Source organism: Cucurbita maxima, unplaced genomic scaffold, assembly GCF_002738345.1.
Source record: "Cucurbita maxima cultivar Rimu unplaced genomic scaffold, Cmax_1.0 Cma_Scf00001, whole genome shotgun sequence".
Classification (NCBI taxonomy): domain Eukaryota; kingdom Viridiplantae; phylum Streptophyta; class Magnoliopsida; order Cucurbitales; family Cucurbitaceae; genus Cucurbita; species Cucurbita maxima.
In genome coordinates, this window is record NW_019272017.1 from 8,682,162 (window position 1) to 8,701,249 (window position 19,088).

The 19,088-nt window shown below is 37.5% G+C and overlaps 4 protein-coding genes across 8 annotated transcripts in view; 2 read left to right on the forward strand and 2 right to left on the reverse strand.

Moving 5' to 3' along the window:
- LOC111469318 (RNA-binding protein 25-like) overlaps positions 1 to 2,719 on the reverse strand; it is a 6,046-nt gene extending 3,327 nt beyond the window's left edge. Inside the window, exons 1-5 of one of the 5 annotated variants that reach the window (XM_023114731.1) lie at positions 2,009 to 2,023; positions 1,027 to 1,619; positions 894 to 963; positions 506 to 765; positions 268 to 420 (exon numbers count right to left, since the gene is read on the reverse strand). In XM_023114731.1, coding sequence (XP_022970499.1) covers positions 268 to 420; positions 506 to 733 — 381 coding nt within the window. In that variant the 5' untranslated portion in view covers positions 734 to 765; positions 894 to 963; positions 1,027 to 1,619; positions 2,009 to 2,023. Of the gene's footprint in view, positions 1 to 267; positions 421 to 505; positions 766 to 893; positions 1,620 to 2,008 lie in introns of all 5 variants that reach the window. The other 4 variants (XM_023114879.1, XM_023114809.1, XM_023114654.1 and 1 more) reach the window with 4 other exon arrangements.
- Positions 2,720 to 3,525: 806 nt separating this feature from the next.
- On the forward strand, positions 3,526 to 13,521 carry LOC111470064 (ubiquitin-like-specific protease 1D). Its single transcript, XM_023115575.1, is given in 13 exon segments — positions 3,526 to 3,813; positions 3,816 to 4,030; positions 5,714 to 5,973; positions 9,171 to 9,219; positions 9,470 to 9,540; positions 9,642 to 9,674; positions 9,784 to 9,879; positions 10,504 to 10,606; positions 10,932 to 11,029; positions 11,425 to 11,547; positions 12,314 to 12,428; positions 12,597 to 12,704; positions 12,780 to 13,521. Coding segments are annotated over 13 exon segments (1,542 nt in total). The 5' UTR covers positions 3,526 to 3,692; the 3' UTR covers positions 12,930 to 13,521.
- Positions 13,522 to 14,029: 508 nt separating this feature from the next.
- On the reverse strand, positions 14,030 to 17,350 carry LOC111469774 (pre-mRNA-processing factor 17-like). The gene is made up of 2 exons (XM_023115235.1): positions 15,206 to 17,350; positions 14,030 to 14,270 (listed from the first exon to the last, which is right to left on the reverse strand). Exons 1-2 carry the CDS (start codon positions 16,942 to 16,944, stop codon positions 14,264 to 14,266), a joined length of 1,746 nt encoding a protein of 581 aa, XP_022971003.1. The 5' UTR covers positions 16,945 to 17,350; the 3' UTR covers positions 14,030 to 14,263.
- A 517-nt stretch (positions 17,351 to 17,867) lies between these two features.
- LOC111470369 (NADPH-dependent alkenal/one oxidoreductase, chloroplastic) overlaps positions 17,868 to 19,088 on the forward strand; it is a 2,886-nt gene continuing 1,665 nt past the window's right edge. Inside the window, exon 1 of the mRNA XM_023115968.1 lies at positions 17,868 to 18,362. Within this exon, the coding sequence (XP_022971736.1) occupies positions 17,946 to 18,362 (417 nt within the window). The 5' untranslated portion in view covers positions 17,868 to 17,945. The remainder of the gene's footprint in view (positions 18,363 to 19,088) is intronic.

Sequence of the window (19,088 nt, forward strand, 5' to 3'; positions counted from 1 at the left end):
GGGGGGGGGGGGGGGGGGGGGGGGGGGGGGGGGGGGGGGGGGGGGGGGGGGGGGGGGGGGGGGGGGGGGGGGGGGGGGGGGGGGGGGGGGGGGGGGGGGGGGGGGGGGGGGGGGGGGGGGGGGGGGGGGGGGGGGGGGGGGGGGGGAAGCAACACAGAGGTCAACCTTAATTATGACTGGATTTTCTGCTCTTAAAATGAGACTACAACAAGATATATCCATCTAAAAATAAAATAAACAATTTGATTCTAACCTATCCCATCATACCACGAGTTCTTGTCCATCAATGTTTAACTTTGTCAGTAATCGTAGAGCACGAAGAACGCCTTCAGCAGACTCAAACTCGCAGAATCCAAAGGTTCTAGGAGTTCCATCCGTAGGATCTTGGGCTCGTTTCCAGCTCTTCACTGGTCCACATAGCTAAAAGAAACAGATGGATAATAATTATGGACCACTAAATCGAAGGGAAAAAAGAATAAGAATGCATGGAGAATGATTAATCTACCTGAAGAAGGGACAGCATGAAATCATTTCCCACTGATTGTGCAATTCGGCCAATGTAAATCGTAGTTTGTGGTTTTTCGGCTGGTGTAACACTTGGGAGAACAGCAGGCCTAACCACAGGAGGGATAATTGGACGAACACCAGGAACCCCAGGAACAGGAGGTCGTGGCATAGCTGGAACCATGCCCATAGCACCAGGTGGCCGTGGAGGAAAGGGTGTCCTAATCATAGCATGATATGGGGAAGGAAATCGAGGAACACCTGCACAAGTGAAGAAAAATATCTAGCCAATGCATCAGAAAGTATTGGCAGACTACTCACATCTAACCATCTAATGCTGTTAAAAATATATAGAAGAATAATTGATGAGGATTCATGGATGCCATTACCACAATCCAAAGCATATAAATGATGGCAGCATAGCAATGGAAACTATCACCAGCTGAATGCATAGATAACCTGATAAAACATTCAAATGATAGCACCAAATTCCTTGAAACTGTTACGTAAATTTTGTCTTACCTTGCTCTTGAACTGCAGCCTTCTCAAAATCCCGTCCATCAAAAGCAGAATTTTATGATTAAGCACAACACTTTGAGCAACTCATACACACAATAATTGATTGAAAAAGAATAAATTTACATGTTTTCAAAATTCACACTCAAATTTCCAGTTGTTAGATTTCGATGGTGTAAAGTAAGGAATCAAAGAAAATGTCAAAAATAATTTAATTAAGAGAATTTGATACCTTAGAAACAAGGCGAACGAACACTCAGGTGCTAACATGGTCTGCTTCTGGCAATTCAAATATCCAGGGGCAGTATCCAATATAACTACCAGTAAAATCCTAGTAAATAAACATGACACAGCCGTATATTATGTAGCAGGGCAAAAGGAAGGGCTCTTTAATGCTAAACTAGTATTATATTATAAATACCAAGTTCTCTCTGGGCTTGGTAATAGAAAGTCATTTTCAAAAGAAAACTGCTGAAAGCAAACAAGAATAACAGGCAAATATGAATGACCATACCAAAAAAGGAGTTGTAGTTGGGAGTTCTCTAAGCAATATGAAGCCTTCCAACCTTTCTCACCGTATTCAATCAAGAGACAAGACGCTGTAGGAGAAAACATCCTGTCATCGATACCCTTTATCTAACCAACACGATAATTTTTAATAGACTCCGACTTAATTTTGCAAACTCTTTCCCAGGCATCATAACATGCCGGAACTTACACTTTGCGCCAACACGTAGAAAATTGTACACTTTCAAGTCCAAATCATACGAAAACCAAAGTAAATTTTCACTCGAAGTTCGAATAATTACAGTTGTTAACAAACTCGAAACGAATGCAGCTGGTGTAATTGACAACGTCAACAAACAGAGTGCTTAACAATTGCAAGCAACACAGTGACATATACTAAATAAGAGAAACGGCTTAAAATTATTACACAATCACATTGGCAATTGAGATGTTAGAAACAATAGGGATAAAGAAAACCCACCAGGAATAGGAAAGGCCCCTTGAGGAGTAGCAGTTGGCACAGCTGCGAAACCATTTGGCATAGTAGCGTACGGCCTCATCACCGGATTCGGAATCTGACCTGGTGGAACTTGATAAGCCATCATCGGTTGTGGTACTGGAACTGGAACAGCTCCCGTACCACCACTTGCCATACCAGGAGCAGGCGCCGTAACCGAGCCAACACCCGGAGGCTGAACCCCAATATTAGAATAGTTTGGATTCAGCATGCCAGCGCCGGGCATGGGCGAGAACTGATGAGCTGAGAAAGGAACCGGCCGAAAAGACGGAGCTGTCGGAGGAACGCCCGCCGGGACATAAGATAAAGAAGGAGGTGGTTGCGGCGTTGACACCAAGGGTGAATGCATGGTAGGGTTCATTCCGACCGAAAGCGATGTTGGTGGTAGTGATTGCGGTGGAGGAAAAGAAGAAGCGGCAGATTCGGCTTTGTTGGCCTGGGAATTTGGGTTTTCAGGCTCGGCAGCTTGAGGATTTGAATCGAGGGTCGCAGGGGATGAGGAGGAGGAGTCCGCCATTGAAGTAGAAAAAAGATCGCGAGGAAGTTGAAAGCTTCCAGGCTTATCTTCCAGATTTTCCGACGAACAGATAATTGGAGTATGCTTTGCCCTAGAAGACTACAAAGGGAGGGAAGAAAAGAACCAGAGACGATTTCAGAACCGCTACATAAAAACATCAAGAACAAGAAATTGCCTGTTTCTCTTTCAGCTGCGAGTCCAGCAGGTGACGCATCATTGGTCCACGTGGCGTCTTTCATAACCTACATGGGCTTTATAGTGGGGGAGTCCGTTTGTGCTCCGAAGATTTTGGGCCTCACGGCCCACTAGGTACTATTTTCTTTTATTTTAGTTTTTAGGAATTAGTTAAAAAGAATAGTAATAATTTTTATCCCATCATTAAATTAATAAAAATACTTAAAAAAAAAAAATCTCTAAACTTCCATTTAACTAATATTCTTAAACTAAAAAAAAAAATTATAAACAAATAAAATTTTAATAGTTTCATCATTTTAAAAAATTCAATAACTTATTATAAAATATTCCATAATAAAATTATATATTAATAATTTGTTTTAAAAACAACTTATAAACGCTTCATTAATACTTTTATATTGTGTTAAAAACACAAATTTCTTTAAAAAATTAGAAAAAAAAATACTCTTACCATTAATTTAGGAACGAAACATTTAGGTGCGTTTAAAAAATACTTATAAATTTTAAAAAAATAACACTAATATCCTAGAATTTAATAAAAACAAATAAATAAATTTTTTAGAGATAATTGAAGGGTTTAGGATGTAAATGCTATTTTAAAAATTTTATATGGATTTTTAACTTATCAAAAAAATTAATATTTTTGTTTTGATACAAAATATCGAAAACTAATATAACATTGAAATTATTAAAATTGGTTAAAGCGGTGAGAATTTATTTATTTAGCTAAATAAAAACATGTAAAAGAGTTACAAAACCTTAATTTTTAGCTGAATCAATGAAATTATCGAAGAAAAAGGCAGGAAATTTTCATGTGTTCTGCCGTCTGCGACTAGTGTCAAAGGTGTGTTGTCAAGAACAGAGAGGGTAAACCGAGACCGAAAGAAAGAGAGACGAAGTAATTGCTTAAATTTCTGCTGCTCCAGATGCATACACATGGTGTTGAAGCAAGAGAAGACGTCGAAGAGACCTCTTAATATCGTCTGGGACAATCTTCTGGGCTGTAAAGACGACGAGCCGACACCTGATTTAGTCATTCTCAGCCCACCATCACGACCACGAATTACCTTCAAATGGACTCCGATCGGCAGCATGTTGTAAGGGAAGAATACCAAAAGCTTAGCGATGTCGAACTGGAAGATAAGATTCGCAGAATGAAGCAATTCTATGATAGTTGGGCTTGCAAGTTGCCAGACAAGGGGGAAAAGTATCTTCGCATGCTGGAGCTGTCTGAGAAAGAGAAGGAATCCAGAAAGCTCCGTCGAGTTGAAAAGGTATTCCTGTTACGTTTTGATTCCCTCTCTTCGACTCATTAGCAAGTGTTAATTACTAGATTAATTTCTGTTTCTTGTGAAAACTGGACAATGGGCGATTGTTTATGTTAGATTTTGCTGTTTTCTGCATAATTTGGGAGAATTTTGTATGTTCGGTCTCAGTTTCGCGTCTGATCATCAAGATTTTCACGGAACGTACTGTGCTGTTGCATATCAGTTAAACTCCCTCGTTTGGGACTCATGCTTATTGTTGTGACTGGTCAGTACTTTAGTCGTTCGTAATAGAGGGCTATGTTGCGACGACTACAGACGAGTTAAGAAAAATTCTCCAGACGGAAGAGGCAGAAGAGTGAAAGTGCTGACAAATCTCTTTTGAGCAAAAACTCGACAAAAGATGCTGCAGATAACATCCAACTTTTTGCCCATTCACGTTCTAAAAGATTTACGAGTCTTGTTCTTCTGCGAGATGGCATCACCAATACCGAGTCACCACTTTGCGACCTTTACCTTAAGAGAACCCATAAAGACAAATATCTGGAAGCTCATATTCCTGCTGGGGAAGATAAAATTGTCCACCATGTACGTGGCTGGAAAGGATCGTTCATGAGAAGGTGGGCTACCTCCCAAATCTCTTCTACCCATGCTAACAACATTCAGTGAGATCACTCTATATTCATGTGATGAAAGGAGGGTACACGAATGAACCAAGACTACTTACAAATAAGATTGATCATGAGGATAGGATGGTTGAGAAAAACTTACAAGAATTGAAGTTTCTAAAGGTGCAACTTTTTTTTTTTTTTGTGGCTCATTCATAAAAATTGTTAAACGTGATTTGCTTGAAGTAATTCTACATTGATTGACCTCCTGATTGGAAGCATGTGAGTGAGGACAAACCATGCTGAAAGGACTCAAGTTGGTCTGTGGAGATAATTTTCATAACTCAAGTTGGTATGTGGAGATAATTTTCATGTGGAGATAATTTTCATAACTCAAGTTGGACTCAAGTTGAAGCACTTCAAGACAAATTGGTAATGTGGTCATATCGCAGAAAATGTAGGAGAAAGTCGGGACTACCCGGTATCAAATCTAGATTCCAAATTCTGATCTAAATTCTTGGCATGTTGTGTCACAATTAGTTCCTCAATTCTATACCTATGGCACAACCATCACTTCGTAAATTTGTGCTTCCAAATGACATTTCCTACTTCTGCTAGGAGGGGTTAGAAATCCAAATGATCCAACGAGGGCATTTGTTTAGAAGTCCCACTTTTGGCTACAAGAACCAATCATAACCTCATGTCTAAAAACATTGGTAGTGGGCATCTCCACGTTAAAGTTTAATTGAACCACTCCTCAAATTCCAAATCATTCGAGTTCTTTTGTAGACCGTAGACCCACAAGCCTTGCATCTTCATTATCAATTTCAACTTTGAAATCTGGTATTGAATTTAGGTATGGTCACATGATACATTATGAGGAAACAAGTATTAGGGAGAGGTAGAAAAAGATGTTCAAGACCAAAAATATTTAAAGAGGATACATGTAAGTGTGTTTGCCATATAAATTTCTGTAACTTTTCAATTTACTTCAGTGCTCTACACAAAACAAATATTTGTAACTCTTTTATATACTTTCAGTCCACGACATAATTCTTGTATATATCTTAAATTATCTGAACAGACAGATTGCAACAATAATGCCTTTGGTCAAGAGCTATCAATTTTGGCAGACTGTGGTAATCAGAGACCAAGATGTAATAATAGGTTATCACCAAAAGTAAAACAGAAGGGTCAAACATCATCCAGACAGACGCCATTCAAATCTGTCAACAATCTTTTTACTGATGTAGATAAAGAAGTTTTTCCAGTTGCCGCCAATAGTAAAAGTCTCGATCAGTTTGATTTTCATGTCAGTGAAAGGCAGCCTGACTGTTTTGGGAAGTAAGTTCTAATTTAACCACCCTTCTTTGATTACTTTTCAAGTTTTCCCCACCGTTATCTCAATGCAGTTGTGATGTAGATACAGGAAGCTGTCTTGAGAGAGCAGTTTTTCATTTATTTCCTTGTAAACTATACCAGTTTATGCTAGACAAGAATTACTACAGCGTTAGAGATGGTTGGACGTGTAGGTTATTTACATTCTTTGATTGTTTGAGCACTTTATCCTTGCATATAGATTAGCTTAAATGGTATCTTATCTCTAGCATGCAATTAACTTGAATCCAGGACTTCTCAATGAATGTTTTGTTTCTTACTGGAAAAAAATCCATATATCCACTTGTAGTGATTTAAAGTTATTCAAATCATAAAAAGAAATTTCGCCAAAGAATTGAAGAAAATATTAAAACTATTAAATAAAATGGAGTGTTTAGTTAGAATCTTCCTTTGGAATGGTAGTAGCTATCACCCAAGCAGTCATTTGGCGAAATGGGATTGGCCTCTTTGCATTTTCTGGAAGGGGTTGGAGATAGGCTCTTTTGAACAAAGTAACGACACTATTCTATTAGTGGCCAAGGAAATTCACACAAGAAGAAGAGATTTTGTGGAAGTGGATGATTGCTAGTATATCTATATGACAATATGTGAATTTTTCTTTCTTATCTGTGAATGTCCAAGCTAGCTTATGTGCACAATGACTATTATCACAAGACAACTACTTGAACCTACTACATTTGGTTGCCAAGAAAATTTGTAGACTATTTCATACTAAGTAAGTGCCACTATGACTTGAACCTTATCCTTCTAAGCCCTTCATTGTTTCCATGCTCTTTAATGATCACTAGGACAATCATGATGATGATTGACATTATGTGGATTGTATCACAAGCTATGCCCAATGCAGCTTTTTATCTCTTTCTTCCTCTTTGTTCTTTACATGATTTTAGACTATAGTCCATTTGGTGTGTGTGTATTACTGGTTAGCTGTCCGATGCTTAGAATTGGGGACAGAAAAACATTTTCTATCTAATGGCTAGATTAAATCAGAGGCTGTTACATGTGTTTCTTTAAACCCATGGTCCTTTTATCTTGCAACAATGCCTCCATCCCTCCTATACAGCACTGTAGACATTTCTTCAGGATTCCATCTGTTTCCTCAGTATGTTTGGGATATATGTTATGTTCTCGTGTATTAGATGTATTTTTTATTTTTAGTTTTAGTTTTAGTTTTAGGAATCTCTCATTGCTTCCTTTTGTTATTGTTACTATCTTTTTAAAAGAAACAGTATTTCATTGATAGAATAAAAGATGCAATCTAAAATAAAAGTCTCCCTATCGCAAAGGAGTCACAGAAAGACTCCGAATTGGAGGTAATGGAAGGAGGAGAGCAACTACCAAAAGCTTTTGAGCAAAAACTCCAAGAAAGAGCTACGAGATCTGTAGTTTCTAAATCCCATTACTAAGTCCTCTTCAGCCCTCTACCGTTTATGATCCATGGATGTGTGATGTGGTAATCCTAGCCAATCTAAGAACCCTCGTAAACGTTTTGGATATGCAAACCCCTAGTTCACAAAGCTAAAACCCTCAAACCAATTTTATTTCATTTTAAATGATTGCAACTCTTGAGAATTTGATCTAACAACCTTATTGAAGAATAAGACCTTTAGATCTAAATATCAAAGAACCTCAAAACGATAAGGAATAACTCCAAGGGAAAGTAAGATCAGGATCACCATGTTGATAAATATCTCAAAGCAAGATAATTTCTTTGAGATTCGAATCACTCTACAAGTAAGATTGATTAAGTCAAACTGGAATGATTCTAAGCATGCAGTCTAAACTACATAAAATTGCAAAGAAACTTAGCCCTTGGTTAAAAGAAAGCACAAATGTTTTTTTTTTACTATATTTTCCTAGTCTACTTTACAAAGGCAACATACATGGTTTTATACAGCCTCAAAATGAAAAAAATCATTGACCTTTCATGAGACATTTCTGGTAACTTTCATTCTTTATGACCATAATTAGCCACTATGTAAATATAAACATAAAGTAAATAAAAAGTCTAAAATATATTAACGAAAAACACCGTAACTCTAAATTATCATCCACCTAAAATTTTTAACCATCTAAAAACAAATGAAGCTCATCTTCCTTGAAATTCATATTGCATGATTAAGATGTCTTGGTTCATATCCATGTGGAATTCCACAAATAAGGGAGAATCTTTCACTGGGTTAACACCCTTTCTTTTGCTGGGAGAGGTATTGACAGGGAGATTTACTTGGCATTCTGGAAATATATTTACCCTGAATTGTTAAAGCTCCTCCTATGGGAGCTTAGTGACACATGCCTCAACACCTCAGGCCGCCATCACTGAAGATGCCCATGGCTGACCATTACTCCAAGTTGGTTCCATGTATCACACAATAAAACTTGAGCTTATGTTCTATTCTCTTGCTCTTATACAAGCAAACTCTGGAGCTGTCTCCTCACAGCTTTTGGATGATCAATGGTTCCCCCAATGATGTTTCGTCATGGTTGATTCTGATTCTGATGCAGCAGTCATTCAAAATGGCCAAGAAGATCCTTTGGCTGCATTTCTGTCGTGCCCTTATCTGGTGCCTTTAGAAAGAGAAATCGAAGAATTTTAAGAACAAGGAGAAAACAACAGAAGCCCTCGCCGATTTCTTATCTTTTTTTACCGTTTCCTGGTGGAAAAACATTTCTCCCTTTTAGTAACTATAGCTTTACTTATCTTGCAACCAACTGGAGAAGCTCTTTGTAATTTCTTTGGATGGGGTTTTCTTCGTATTTTGTATATTTCATATCATCAATGAAATTGTTTCCTATAAAAAATCCCATTAATAGGTCTTTTCGCACCCTGATTTTGTTTCGTCTCTCCAACCCAATTTCCAACAAAACTGCCCTTATAGCATTGAGCGAAGGCACAACATTTTGATCTTCCTCTTGAAGGCCAAAATAGAAAATGAATAAAATTAAACAAGCATCCAGTTGAGCTAAAAAAAATATAAAATATTAACTTATCCAACTGACGTTCTTAAAAATGTCTCATCTCAAATTTGACCTAAATAATCAAATAACCTATTATAAATTCTCAGTTTTTCTTTTTTTTTTTTTGGATTGCATTAGCCTTTCCACATTTATGTGCTTACATTATTTTGGCCTCTTCTTTGCAGGAAGGATGCTTCTGAAGTTCAGCATTCAGATACTCCGATGCCTCAAAAGGTATGTTTTGAATGTTTCCTTTTGTTAGGTTTCTATTTTTCATCCTTGCGGCTTTGATGCATAAGGCAAGATGTAACCGTTTGTTATAGTAATCTTATCACATCTCAACATAAAAGTTTGGTATAGAGCTTGGTGGTTGGTTTTATCTCTCTCTCTTTTATGGCAGCATTTGTTTCATGGCGTTTGTACTGCCCTTGCGTTGGTTAGTTATGTATGTTCTGTTCTTTATGATACTTTCTTCATCCAACAGGGACAGACCATTGTAGTTGTAGACGAGGAGGAAGCTTTAGCAACGAAAATACCAGAACATGATGATAAATGGTAAATTTGATGTGCTTGTTTCATGAGTCCATTGACATACAGATTCGCTTGGACAGCTTTTGAATTCAAGCTTTGATTTACATTTTTGTGGAACTTTTCAGCATGAAAGAGGCCAAGATCTACTACCCATCGAGGTATAAAACAACACTTCTCCATATTATTAATGCTAAAGTATCTTCGTTTTGAATTTGCGATTCTCTATGGAAGTGGTTTTTTATTATATATTCTGCTAACTGTTGGCAGGGATGATCCAGAATCCGTTGAAATTTGTTTTGAGGACATAAAGTGTCTTGATCCAGAGAGTTATTTGACATCAACGATCATGAACTTTTATATTCGGTTAGTGTTTCCCTATTTGGACTTATGGAAGTAATTAGATGTACTTGATGTATGACTCATTGTACTCCAAATTGTTTTCTTGTCCTCCATGAACTTTTATACATTGTTATTACAAAGACTCATGGGGTAGTTCCCTTTTCTTCTTGAAAAAAGTTTTTGTTGTTTTGGCTGGAACTTGAACTGTATGATTATTTAATTATGCTGATATAAGAATAATCCAGTTCTATTCAAAATATTCAATCACCAAGATTAACTCTGATTGGAAGCTTTTGTGTAAGTTTATATTGTTGTAGTGTTGAAGGGTCTATATTTTATGCTTTTATCACGTAAAGACTAAAGAGCCTTATTTGTAGTTTCATGGCTGTTTCAATGTTTGATTGTACCTGGGAGGGCGGACTAATAATAATAATAATCGTAGAAAGTTGACCGTGTGTAACTTCTCAATCTTGATGAAAAGTTTATGTTTCTTGTAAAAAAGGATTTGAAGTTTTATTTGCCTGTTATTTACGCAGGATTTCATTGCTATCTTCTGTTTTCCCCTTAATTTTTGAAAATATTTTTTAGTTTAAATTTTAGGTATTGATGCATTTTTGTGCTCCATGTGCAACTTTCCATCTTATGCAGGTATTTACAACAGCATGCATTTTCAACAAATAAGGTGATATGCAATTATCACTTTTTCAATACATATTTTTATGAAAAGCTGAAGGAGGCTGTTTCAAACAAGGTAGCCTATGAACTGTTTTCGAGGGTGTTTCAATACTTTTATTAAGTTGTTAATCGGCTGTTATGCATACTTTTCTATTCACAGTTGGCTATATATAACCACTGTTGTTTTGATCATCGATAACAATTCATAATTTGTATGATCATTCTCTTGTTTCCTTCTTCTGGATATCATTAGATGATATCAGAGCCACGATGGTTGCTCTCTTTCAACATGTATTTCCATTTCTGCATGTGTATAGTTTCATATAATTTGTATAGTCTTGCTGTACTAAAGTATTTCCTCCTGCAAGCTATTTTTGACTTTGAATATTGTGACATGTAAGGGGAAGGATAGAGATAAGTTTTTTGTCAAGTTCAGAAGATGGTGGAAGGGCGTTAATATGTTTCAGAAAGCATATGTACTGATTCCAATTCATGAGCAGTAAGTTCCTATGGTAACTCTTTTATATCTAGATGTGCAATAACTTATCTCTTTGAGTTAAATGGCTCTATCAGGCTATGCTATTATTTATTTAGCAGTTCTCTTAGCACGAACAGTTTCCATTGTGAGTGTTTTGAAGAATCTCATCATATTGATCATTGATTGTGCTATTAATTTCCTGTAGCTCTTACATTGTCTATGGCTTTTCAATTACTCCTGTTACTAACCCGTTGGGCTGGCCCCTTGGCCAAAGGAAAGTTTAAATTCAGATGCCTTGATTATCTAGGATATCAAATATTCTATGCATTTTTGTGTCATTCTGGTAACGTTTTTTTCTCTAAAATATCCTCTCACCCAGATTTTTTATTTTATCTTTTGGTTTCTGATGTGTTCAGTCTCCACTGGAGTTTGGTGATTATATGTTTTCCACAGAAGGAAAATGAATCTGGAACCATTATACTTCATTTGGATTCACTGGGACTACACTCTAGCAGATCAATTTTCGATAACATTAAGAGGTATGTATGTCAGCCCCTTTATGACAACAATCAAAATTCTTTCATCCATTTCTGGAAGTTCTTTTTTATCAACTAAGTCAGCGAAATCTATTTTACTGTCTATTGTTTTCTGGAACTTTTGTTGAAAATTGTTGGTGGGGCTACATCGACTAATTAAGGGGTTGATTATGGGTTTATAAGTAAGAAATATATCTCCATTAGTATGAGGCCTTTTGGGGAAGCCCAAAGCAAAGTCATGAGAGCTTATGCTCAAAGTGGATAATATCAAACAATTGTGGAGAGTCGTGGTTCCTAATAGGTTATCAAAGTCATGCCCTTAACTTAACCATGTCAATTGAATCTTCAAATGTCGAACAAAGAAGATGGTACCCTTGAAAATGTAGTGAAAAGTGACTCAAGTGTTGAACAAATAGTGTACTTTGTTCGAGGGCTCCTGAGAAAGGAGTCGAGCTCAATTAGGGGAGACTTGGCTCCATAGGCTTAAGGGGAGGCTCTATAGTGTATTTGTTCAAGGGGAGGATTTTTGAGGATGGTTGGTGGGGAGTCCCACACAGGCTAATTAAAGGAGTTAATCATGAGTTTATAAGTAAAGAACACATCTCCATTAGTATGAGGCCTTTTGGTGAAGCCCAAAACAAAGTCATCAGAGCTTATGCTCAAAATGGACAAGCATCATACCATTGTGGAGAGTCGTGGTTCCTAACATACTGTTCAGACATTCTTGAGAGAACAATTAAGATCTAATTGCATAAAATGTTATCTGTAGTTTTATAAAAGAGGAATGGTGCTACTTGGATCAAGAAGTTGCTGATTCAGATCCTCCAATGCCATATAGAATATGGAAAAATATCTCTCGAAGAATTGAAGAGAAAATAATCGAGGTAGTCTCCTTACTCTTCTGAGTTACATTTTCTGTGTATTTTACAAACCTATAAATGGTAGTAATTTATTCAGATTTATTAACCACTACGTGTATTATGTAAACCTAAGGGAACCAAAAATTGAAAGAGAACTAACAGAAAATAGTATTTATGACTATCTATCACCAGGTTCCACAGCAAAAGAACGACTATGACTGCGGTCTCTTTGTTCTATACTTCATAGAGCGTTTCATTGAAGAGGCTCCTGATAGGCTAAAAAGGAAGGACTTGGATATGGTATTTGTGATTGTGAATTTATTTTATATATTAACTATGTTCCTGGCTTGATGTGATGGGCTCATATATTCTCAGTTTGGCAAGCGGTGGTTCAAATCCAAGGCAGCTTCCAGCTTGAGGACGAGGATAAGATGTCTGCTCGAAGTAGAGTTCCAAGATGTGAAAAGGCGATGCCTGTCAGGTTCTGTGGGGAGCTCTTCCTCAGATGACGCTCCAAAACAATGACTTGGAAGATCTTTGTATGTTTCAAGTAATAGTTCACTTGGAAGTGGGCGGGCGGGCGGGCGGGCGGGCGGGCGGGCTGTGCTATCCTCTATCGTGTCTGGCTAGTGAAGTTAAAGCATCTCACTGCTCTCGTCCTAGCATCCAACCGCACTTCGGTATGATTCCTTAACAAATTCAGAAAAGTGTCTGCAATAAGTTGAAATTCAATGGTGGGTTGTTAGGGTCACATCACTACACCAAGAAATCAAATTAGACTAGCTAGAAAAACTTATCACTTGGCTTGATTTCCTAGGACATGAGGAACATACCCAAGGCTTAGGCTTTCGACCATTGCATGCAGTGGGGACTTGGAGGTAATCTGTCCATAGGATAGCTCTGTTGGTTTGTCCTGTGAGTGATTGCTCCTACCCTCCTTGCATGACGCCAATTGAATATTTTTATGGAGTAAAAAGAGTAGGTACACGCCTTAGTGGCTTTTAGGTATATTTGAGAGTAATTTTGAAGGATTAAAAATGTGGTTCGAAGTAATTTGAATCATTTCAAAATCACTCTCAAACATACTCTTAATTATTCCATTCTCATCCCGTTCTCATTTGATTGCATGTTCCACTCTTCGATGGCATTCGAATATTTTCCAAACACTTGTGTAATGCCAAGATTATGGTCTTAGAAGGAAATGGTAGCTTCTGATTGAACCATACCAGTGGCTTCAGACAGATGGGCTGCAGAGTTGTGAGAATCTGCTGCAGACTTTGCATACGATTTAGGGGTGGAATGGGTAATTATTTCCCTTTGTTTAAGGTAAGGTTTTTAAATTTGAGTACAAGAACAGCCTACTTTTTTTGACATTTCATATACCTTGAACATGGCTATTTCTTTATATATCTTTTAAATTTGTGAGATTTCTCTGTCTAAGGTGGAACTCCTCTCTTGTGAAATATCTTTTTGATATATTTATTTAGAATCCATCAATTTAAATTAGGCAGTATCTCCTTAACACTACATTCAAACTAATTGTGAGAATGCTGTATTTTAAAGCTAGCACAATTGTTCAATATCTAAACGAAAACAGGCGATGTAAATGAGCTACACAACAAAGCAGAAAGAAGGAATTTTGTATTGATTCAGTATACAAAAATGTAAGAACTAACAGTACAATGATGACATTGGGATAACTAACTAAGATGATCTAACAAAAGATAAGTTAAGATACATTCATTTTTTAAAGGAAAATTTTCACCCAGAGATTTCGCCCACGAAGTCAAGGCCACCAAACCTCCCAGGTACAAGGCTTCCAAAGTCGATCCCAGTGCTGATACACCGAACGCTTGACTCTAGTCCCTGCACTCCAAAAATATATATATTGATCTTCTATAATAAAAGAATAGCAAGAGTAGAAAAGAAAAATGATTCCACAACTGTTCCCATTCCCATAAGGTGAACTTTTACATGAAAATCTCATTCAATCATGAGTCGGATTGTTCGTCACCGTCATAACAATGAGAACCGAATACCAATCTCAATCTCAATACCGCATGACAACAGTGCACACAGGTTTAAACATTACAAATAGATTATGAATAGCAATGGCTGGCAACTTAAATTGACTAAGAAAACCTTCCAGCTAGTGTCCAATGTGAAATAATAGAACAAATTTTAGCGCCATGGAATCGAATTTTATCAGAATGAACAAAATCCAGAAACACATCGTCCAAAAGGGCAGGAGGTGTCGGAAAGAAAAGAAATAGGCTAAAGCATTAAAATTGGCAAGAACACAATGGTGATGACCATCTAAAAGATATTGGCAAAACCATAAGGTTGATTATATCTGAGATTTGGTCATTACCACAAAAGGAAGAATCATCATTAGGCTTCCACCTTTGCAATGGATTTACGAGATCAAATCAATAAATGTGGAGCAATGGATTTACGAACAGAAAAGCTACCATTGAAACCTTCCAAAGCTTAATTCAAATGAAGTCCTATGACAGCTAAAGGTAGCTCATAAAAACAACAGAAATTACCAGAAATGAAGTCCTATGACAGCTAAAGTTGCATTCAAATACTAAAGGTCAAGAGACTCGAAAAATCTCATACAAAGAGTTACAAAGAACATCATAGGTCAGCAGAAACCCGAATTTAACAAGTATTCGACCCTCACTACAGAACTATCTAAAAAAATGTATCATGCTGAAGGGTAAACATGAATTAGCATAGCCTATTAAAAGTTGAGAACCTCCAAAAAGTAAAACACCAAGGTAAAGAGATTTACTAACCAATACTTTATCAGTCCATCCCAGCCGCACGTTGCTACTTTACTTTGCTCCAATGGATGCCACTCACACCCAATGCATACACCATCGTGACACTTGAGAGTTCTGAATACCTTGCAGGATTTCCAGTCCCAAAACCAGCATTTTCCCTCACCATCACCCGACATAACAAAACGCCCATCTGGTGAAAAATTAACCTGACAAGCATATCCTGCCACAATGTGCCCAGCAAACCTCTTTTTCTTGTTCAGCTGGAATCTCTCCCTGGTGCTATAAATAAGAATTTGATTGTCTAAACTCTGTGCTGCGAGCCAATTCGTATTGGGGTGTACAGAAATGGAGGGCATGGAGTGCATATGAGGCTCACTAATATACTTAATAACAACAGGAATTCCAAATTCCCAAACACGGAGCGACTTGTCATCGCTTGACGTGACAAACCTCCTATTATTGTCTACAAATGTAATGGTATTCACTGCTCCTAAATGTTGATCGTACTCTTGCGTAATCTGTCCTGTGTTCATATCCCACTGAACGATTTTCTTATCACTCATCCCTGCCAGCAAAATATTCTGCTTATCATCATCAGGATTGAGCTTAACTACATAAGGAATTTTCCCGGTGGAGAAGGTTGATATCACTTGCCCTGTTTCTGTATCCCAATACTTAATCTTTTTATCATATCCAGCAGTCAAAAACTTAGACCCATCATTACAAAATGAAATATCTCGAACTGCTTGAGAGTGACCCATGTAGGTTCTCATACATTTACCAGAATTGAACACATCCCATATTTTTACCTTGGTATCCATACCAGCTGAAAGAATCAAATGGCCATGTTTAGGGAAGAATCTAATAGCAGATACACCCTTTGTGTGCCCGCTCCATGTATGCACCAATCTTTTCGGTATATAGCAATGATCATTTGTGGCCTTGGCATCCTTCGGGGGTGAAATCCAAGATCTACCCTGATAGTCCCTTTCCTCTTTACCATGAAAAGTACTCTTGTCCGCTGTAACTTCTCCCTTCTCAGAACCTTTCTCTTCACCTTTCTTCTTTGCGTACTCTTCTGCATATTTCTTCTGCTCCTCAGTCAGCTCGGTTTCCAGACCTTCCTTCTTCCCAGACCATGGACTCTTCCTGTTCTTCATCAACCACACATCACTAGCTGGATTATCTACTTCAGCCAGATTCAAGTCCTCTTCCACATCCTCATTTTCACTCATTTCTTTCTTTTTCTCAATCTTCCGCTTCTTTTGCTCATGCTGTGGAATGTTATACACAGAGATGGCATCATTCTTCTGCAAAGCTTCCATGTCCCCAATGTAATTGTTTCCAGCAGAAGCTGATGGATCAGCAGCATATCCATACTTATGGAAAGTGTTGTACTGCTCATCGAAGACAAATGGCTCAATGGACGCATCCTCCACGAAGCCTAGCTTGTGGTTTCGCATGCCCTGTGCAATGCCATCCTTGGCATAAGGATGTGATGGGCCGTAAATGGGCGCCCAGAGTTGGTCGTAAGTGGGGTTGAAGGCAACGAGATGTTGAGTTGGGTCTATCGGCTTTGAGAGGGTCTGGTTGGCGTTGGCCACCGTGAGGGCTAACATTGTATCATCAACCTTGGGCGCCGAGGTTTTGGCGGGGAGGAGTCTAGGCGGAGAAGCTTCTGGTGAAGACGCAACCTGCTCGGGGCTTCCGTCTTCATTATTTTGATCTGTGTACGACTGGAGAAGATCCATAAACCTGATTTACACTCTGTACGACTCGAAACCGAATTGATTTCCCGTTCCACAGCTCAGACCGAATCTTCCTGGAACTGAACCAACAAAAATCTAAGAGTACTATTTCTTTAAACCCTATTTCAGTTTCACAATTCTTCCCAAACCAAAGCAAACCTTTTCCCCCTTCTTCTGTAGCTAAGGAAGAGATTCAAAGGTCGAACCTTAGCCGACAAATAGATTAATAAAAAGATGAATCAGAAGAAGAGATGAGGATTCCACCCGATCATGTTCACTTACCTCATGCTCTAGGGTTTTAGCATTGCAAGATGAGATCAAATCAAGGCAAACTGATCGAAATGAACCCAAACAATATGCCAAAATTCGATTCGAGAGAAAATCAAAGAAATCTCTCCTGAGTTTTCTCCTTACACATCAAACTTTGAAAATACTATTAAATCTTCACAAATGTCTTTAAAAAAAAAATCATTAATTTTGGATAAAAAATAATTATTTATTTCAAAAATACCTTCGACTCGATAAAATCTTAAGGTAGCATTAACACTATTTACCTTTATAAAAATTATTTTTAAAAAATTTACTTTAAGTTAGATTCTCGTTAATAAATATATATTATTTTGACCTTTCTAAACTATTAAGTATTTTTTAAACCCTTATCTAACTTAAAATCAAACTATCATAAATTATGAATTTAAAATAAAAAAATTAATAATTTTTTCTATATATATTATTAGGGTCAAAGTCTATGGATTTATCCTCGACTTTAGAAGCCCACATGGTTTTGGAGGCCCACGGCCCAATATTGATGTGGGCCTTGAAACGCAGGCTGCCACGTGTTACCGTTTGGCTCCAGAATCTAGAACACTCTACTGCTGGGACAGGGACGTATGATACCCAGTTTGTGCGGACACTGGCAGTGGCAATTAGAAAAGGCGCAATTTAGCGCCAACGAGATAAGCCGTAGAGGGAGTCTCTGTAGAAATTGTGAATTGAAGAAAAATATGGAAGCGACTCTCGCATCCACACTTTCGCAACTCAAATCTCCTTTCCAGTCTCTCTCTTCCAAATTGTGGCCTTCAGTTTCCCTTACTTCCCGGGAAAGTAAACGGAAGACGATTAGGTACGCTCCGGCAACGGTGAGTTTGCCGGCTTCTCGCATTCGTCTCAGAGTGTTCGCCAATTCGCAATCGGCGCCTGCTTCTGCCGTGACGTCGGAAGTGTCGTCGGTGCCTTTGGAAATGAAGGCGTGGGTGTACGGTGAGTATGGAGGCGTCGATGTGTTGAAATTTGATAGCAGTGTATCGGTGCCTGAAGTGAAGGAGGATCAGGTTCTGATTAAGGTCGTTGCGGCGGCGCTTAACCCTGTCGATGCTAAAAGGAGGCAGGGGAAGTTCAAGGCCACGGATTCTCCTCTTCCGGTAACCTTCTTCACCGACTCTTTAAGATTTTGTTTATACATTTTGTTGTCGGCCTGCTCGCTGCGAAAATACTGTCATCCAGTTCCCGGTGATACTACTAGTGGCTTTGGGAAATAGAATTTAGGTTAAATTATTTTTTAAAAAAGCCAATAAACTTTCTCTGTTGTTATTTTTTTTTTTTTTCGAAGGATTTGTTGTTCAATTCATATAATATAATATATCATATTATACATTTTAATTTAATAAAAAATTAATTGAGTGAATATTCTGAAGTATATTTGTTGAAGTTTCTATACTTTTTAATATAAACATGCATTGTAAAAGCTAAAATTCTAAATATGGATACTATTATTTGCAGATCTTTAATTCGAAAACAATTTTTAAGAACACATTTGCTAAACTCAGAGAATCCGAAAACATAAAACATAATCGAGATGGTTTATATCATTCTCTTAGTTACAATTTTTGAAAACTTATCTTTGTACTAATAGATTTGTTGTCCTTTTTAGATGTATGAGAGAGGAATTGTAAGAATATTTTGAATTTTAAAATAGGCCTTCAAATTTTACAATTCTCATCCATAAATTATTATGAGCTTCTTCCAGTTTGGCAAGTCTTATTAAATAAAACGTTCTCAAAATGAAACTATTTTAGTTTTAGGTTAATTTGGAAGTCTTTTTTTTTTTTTTTTTTTTTTTTTTTTTTTTTTTTTTTTTTTTTTTTTTT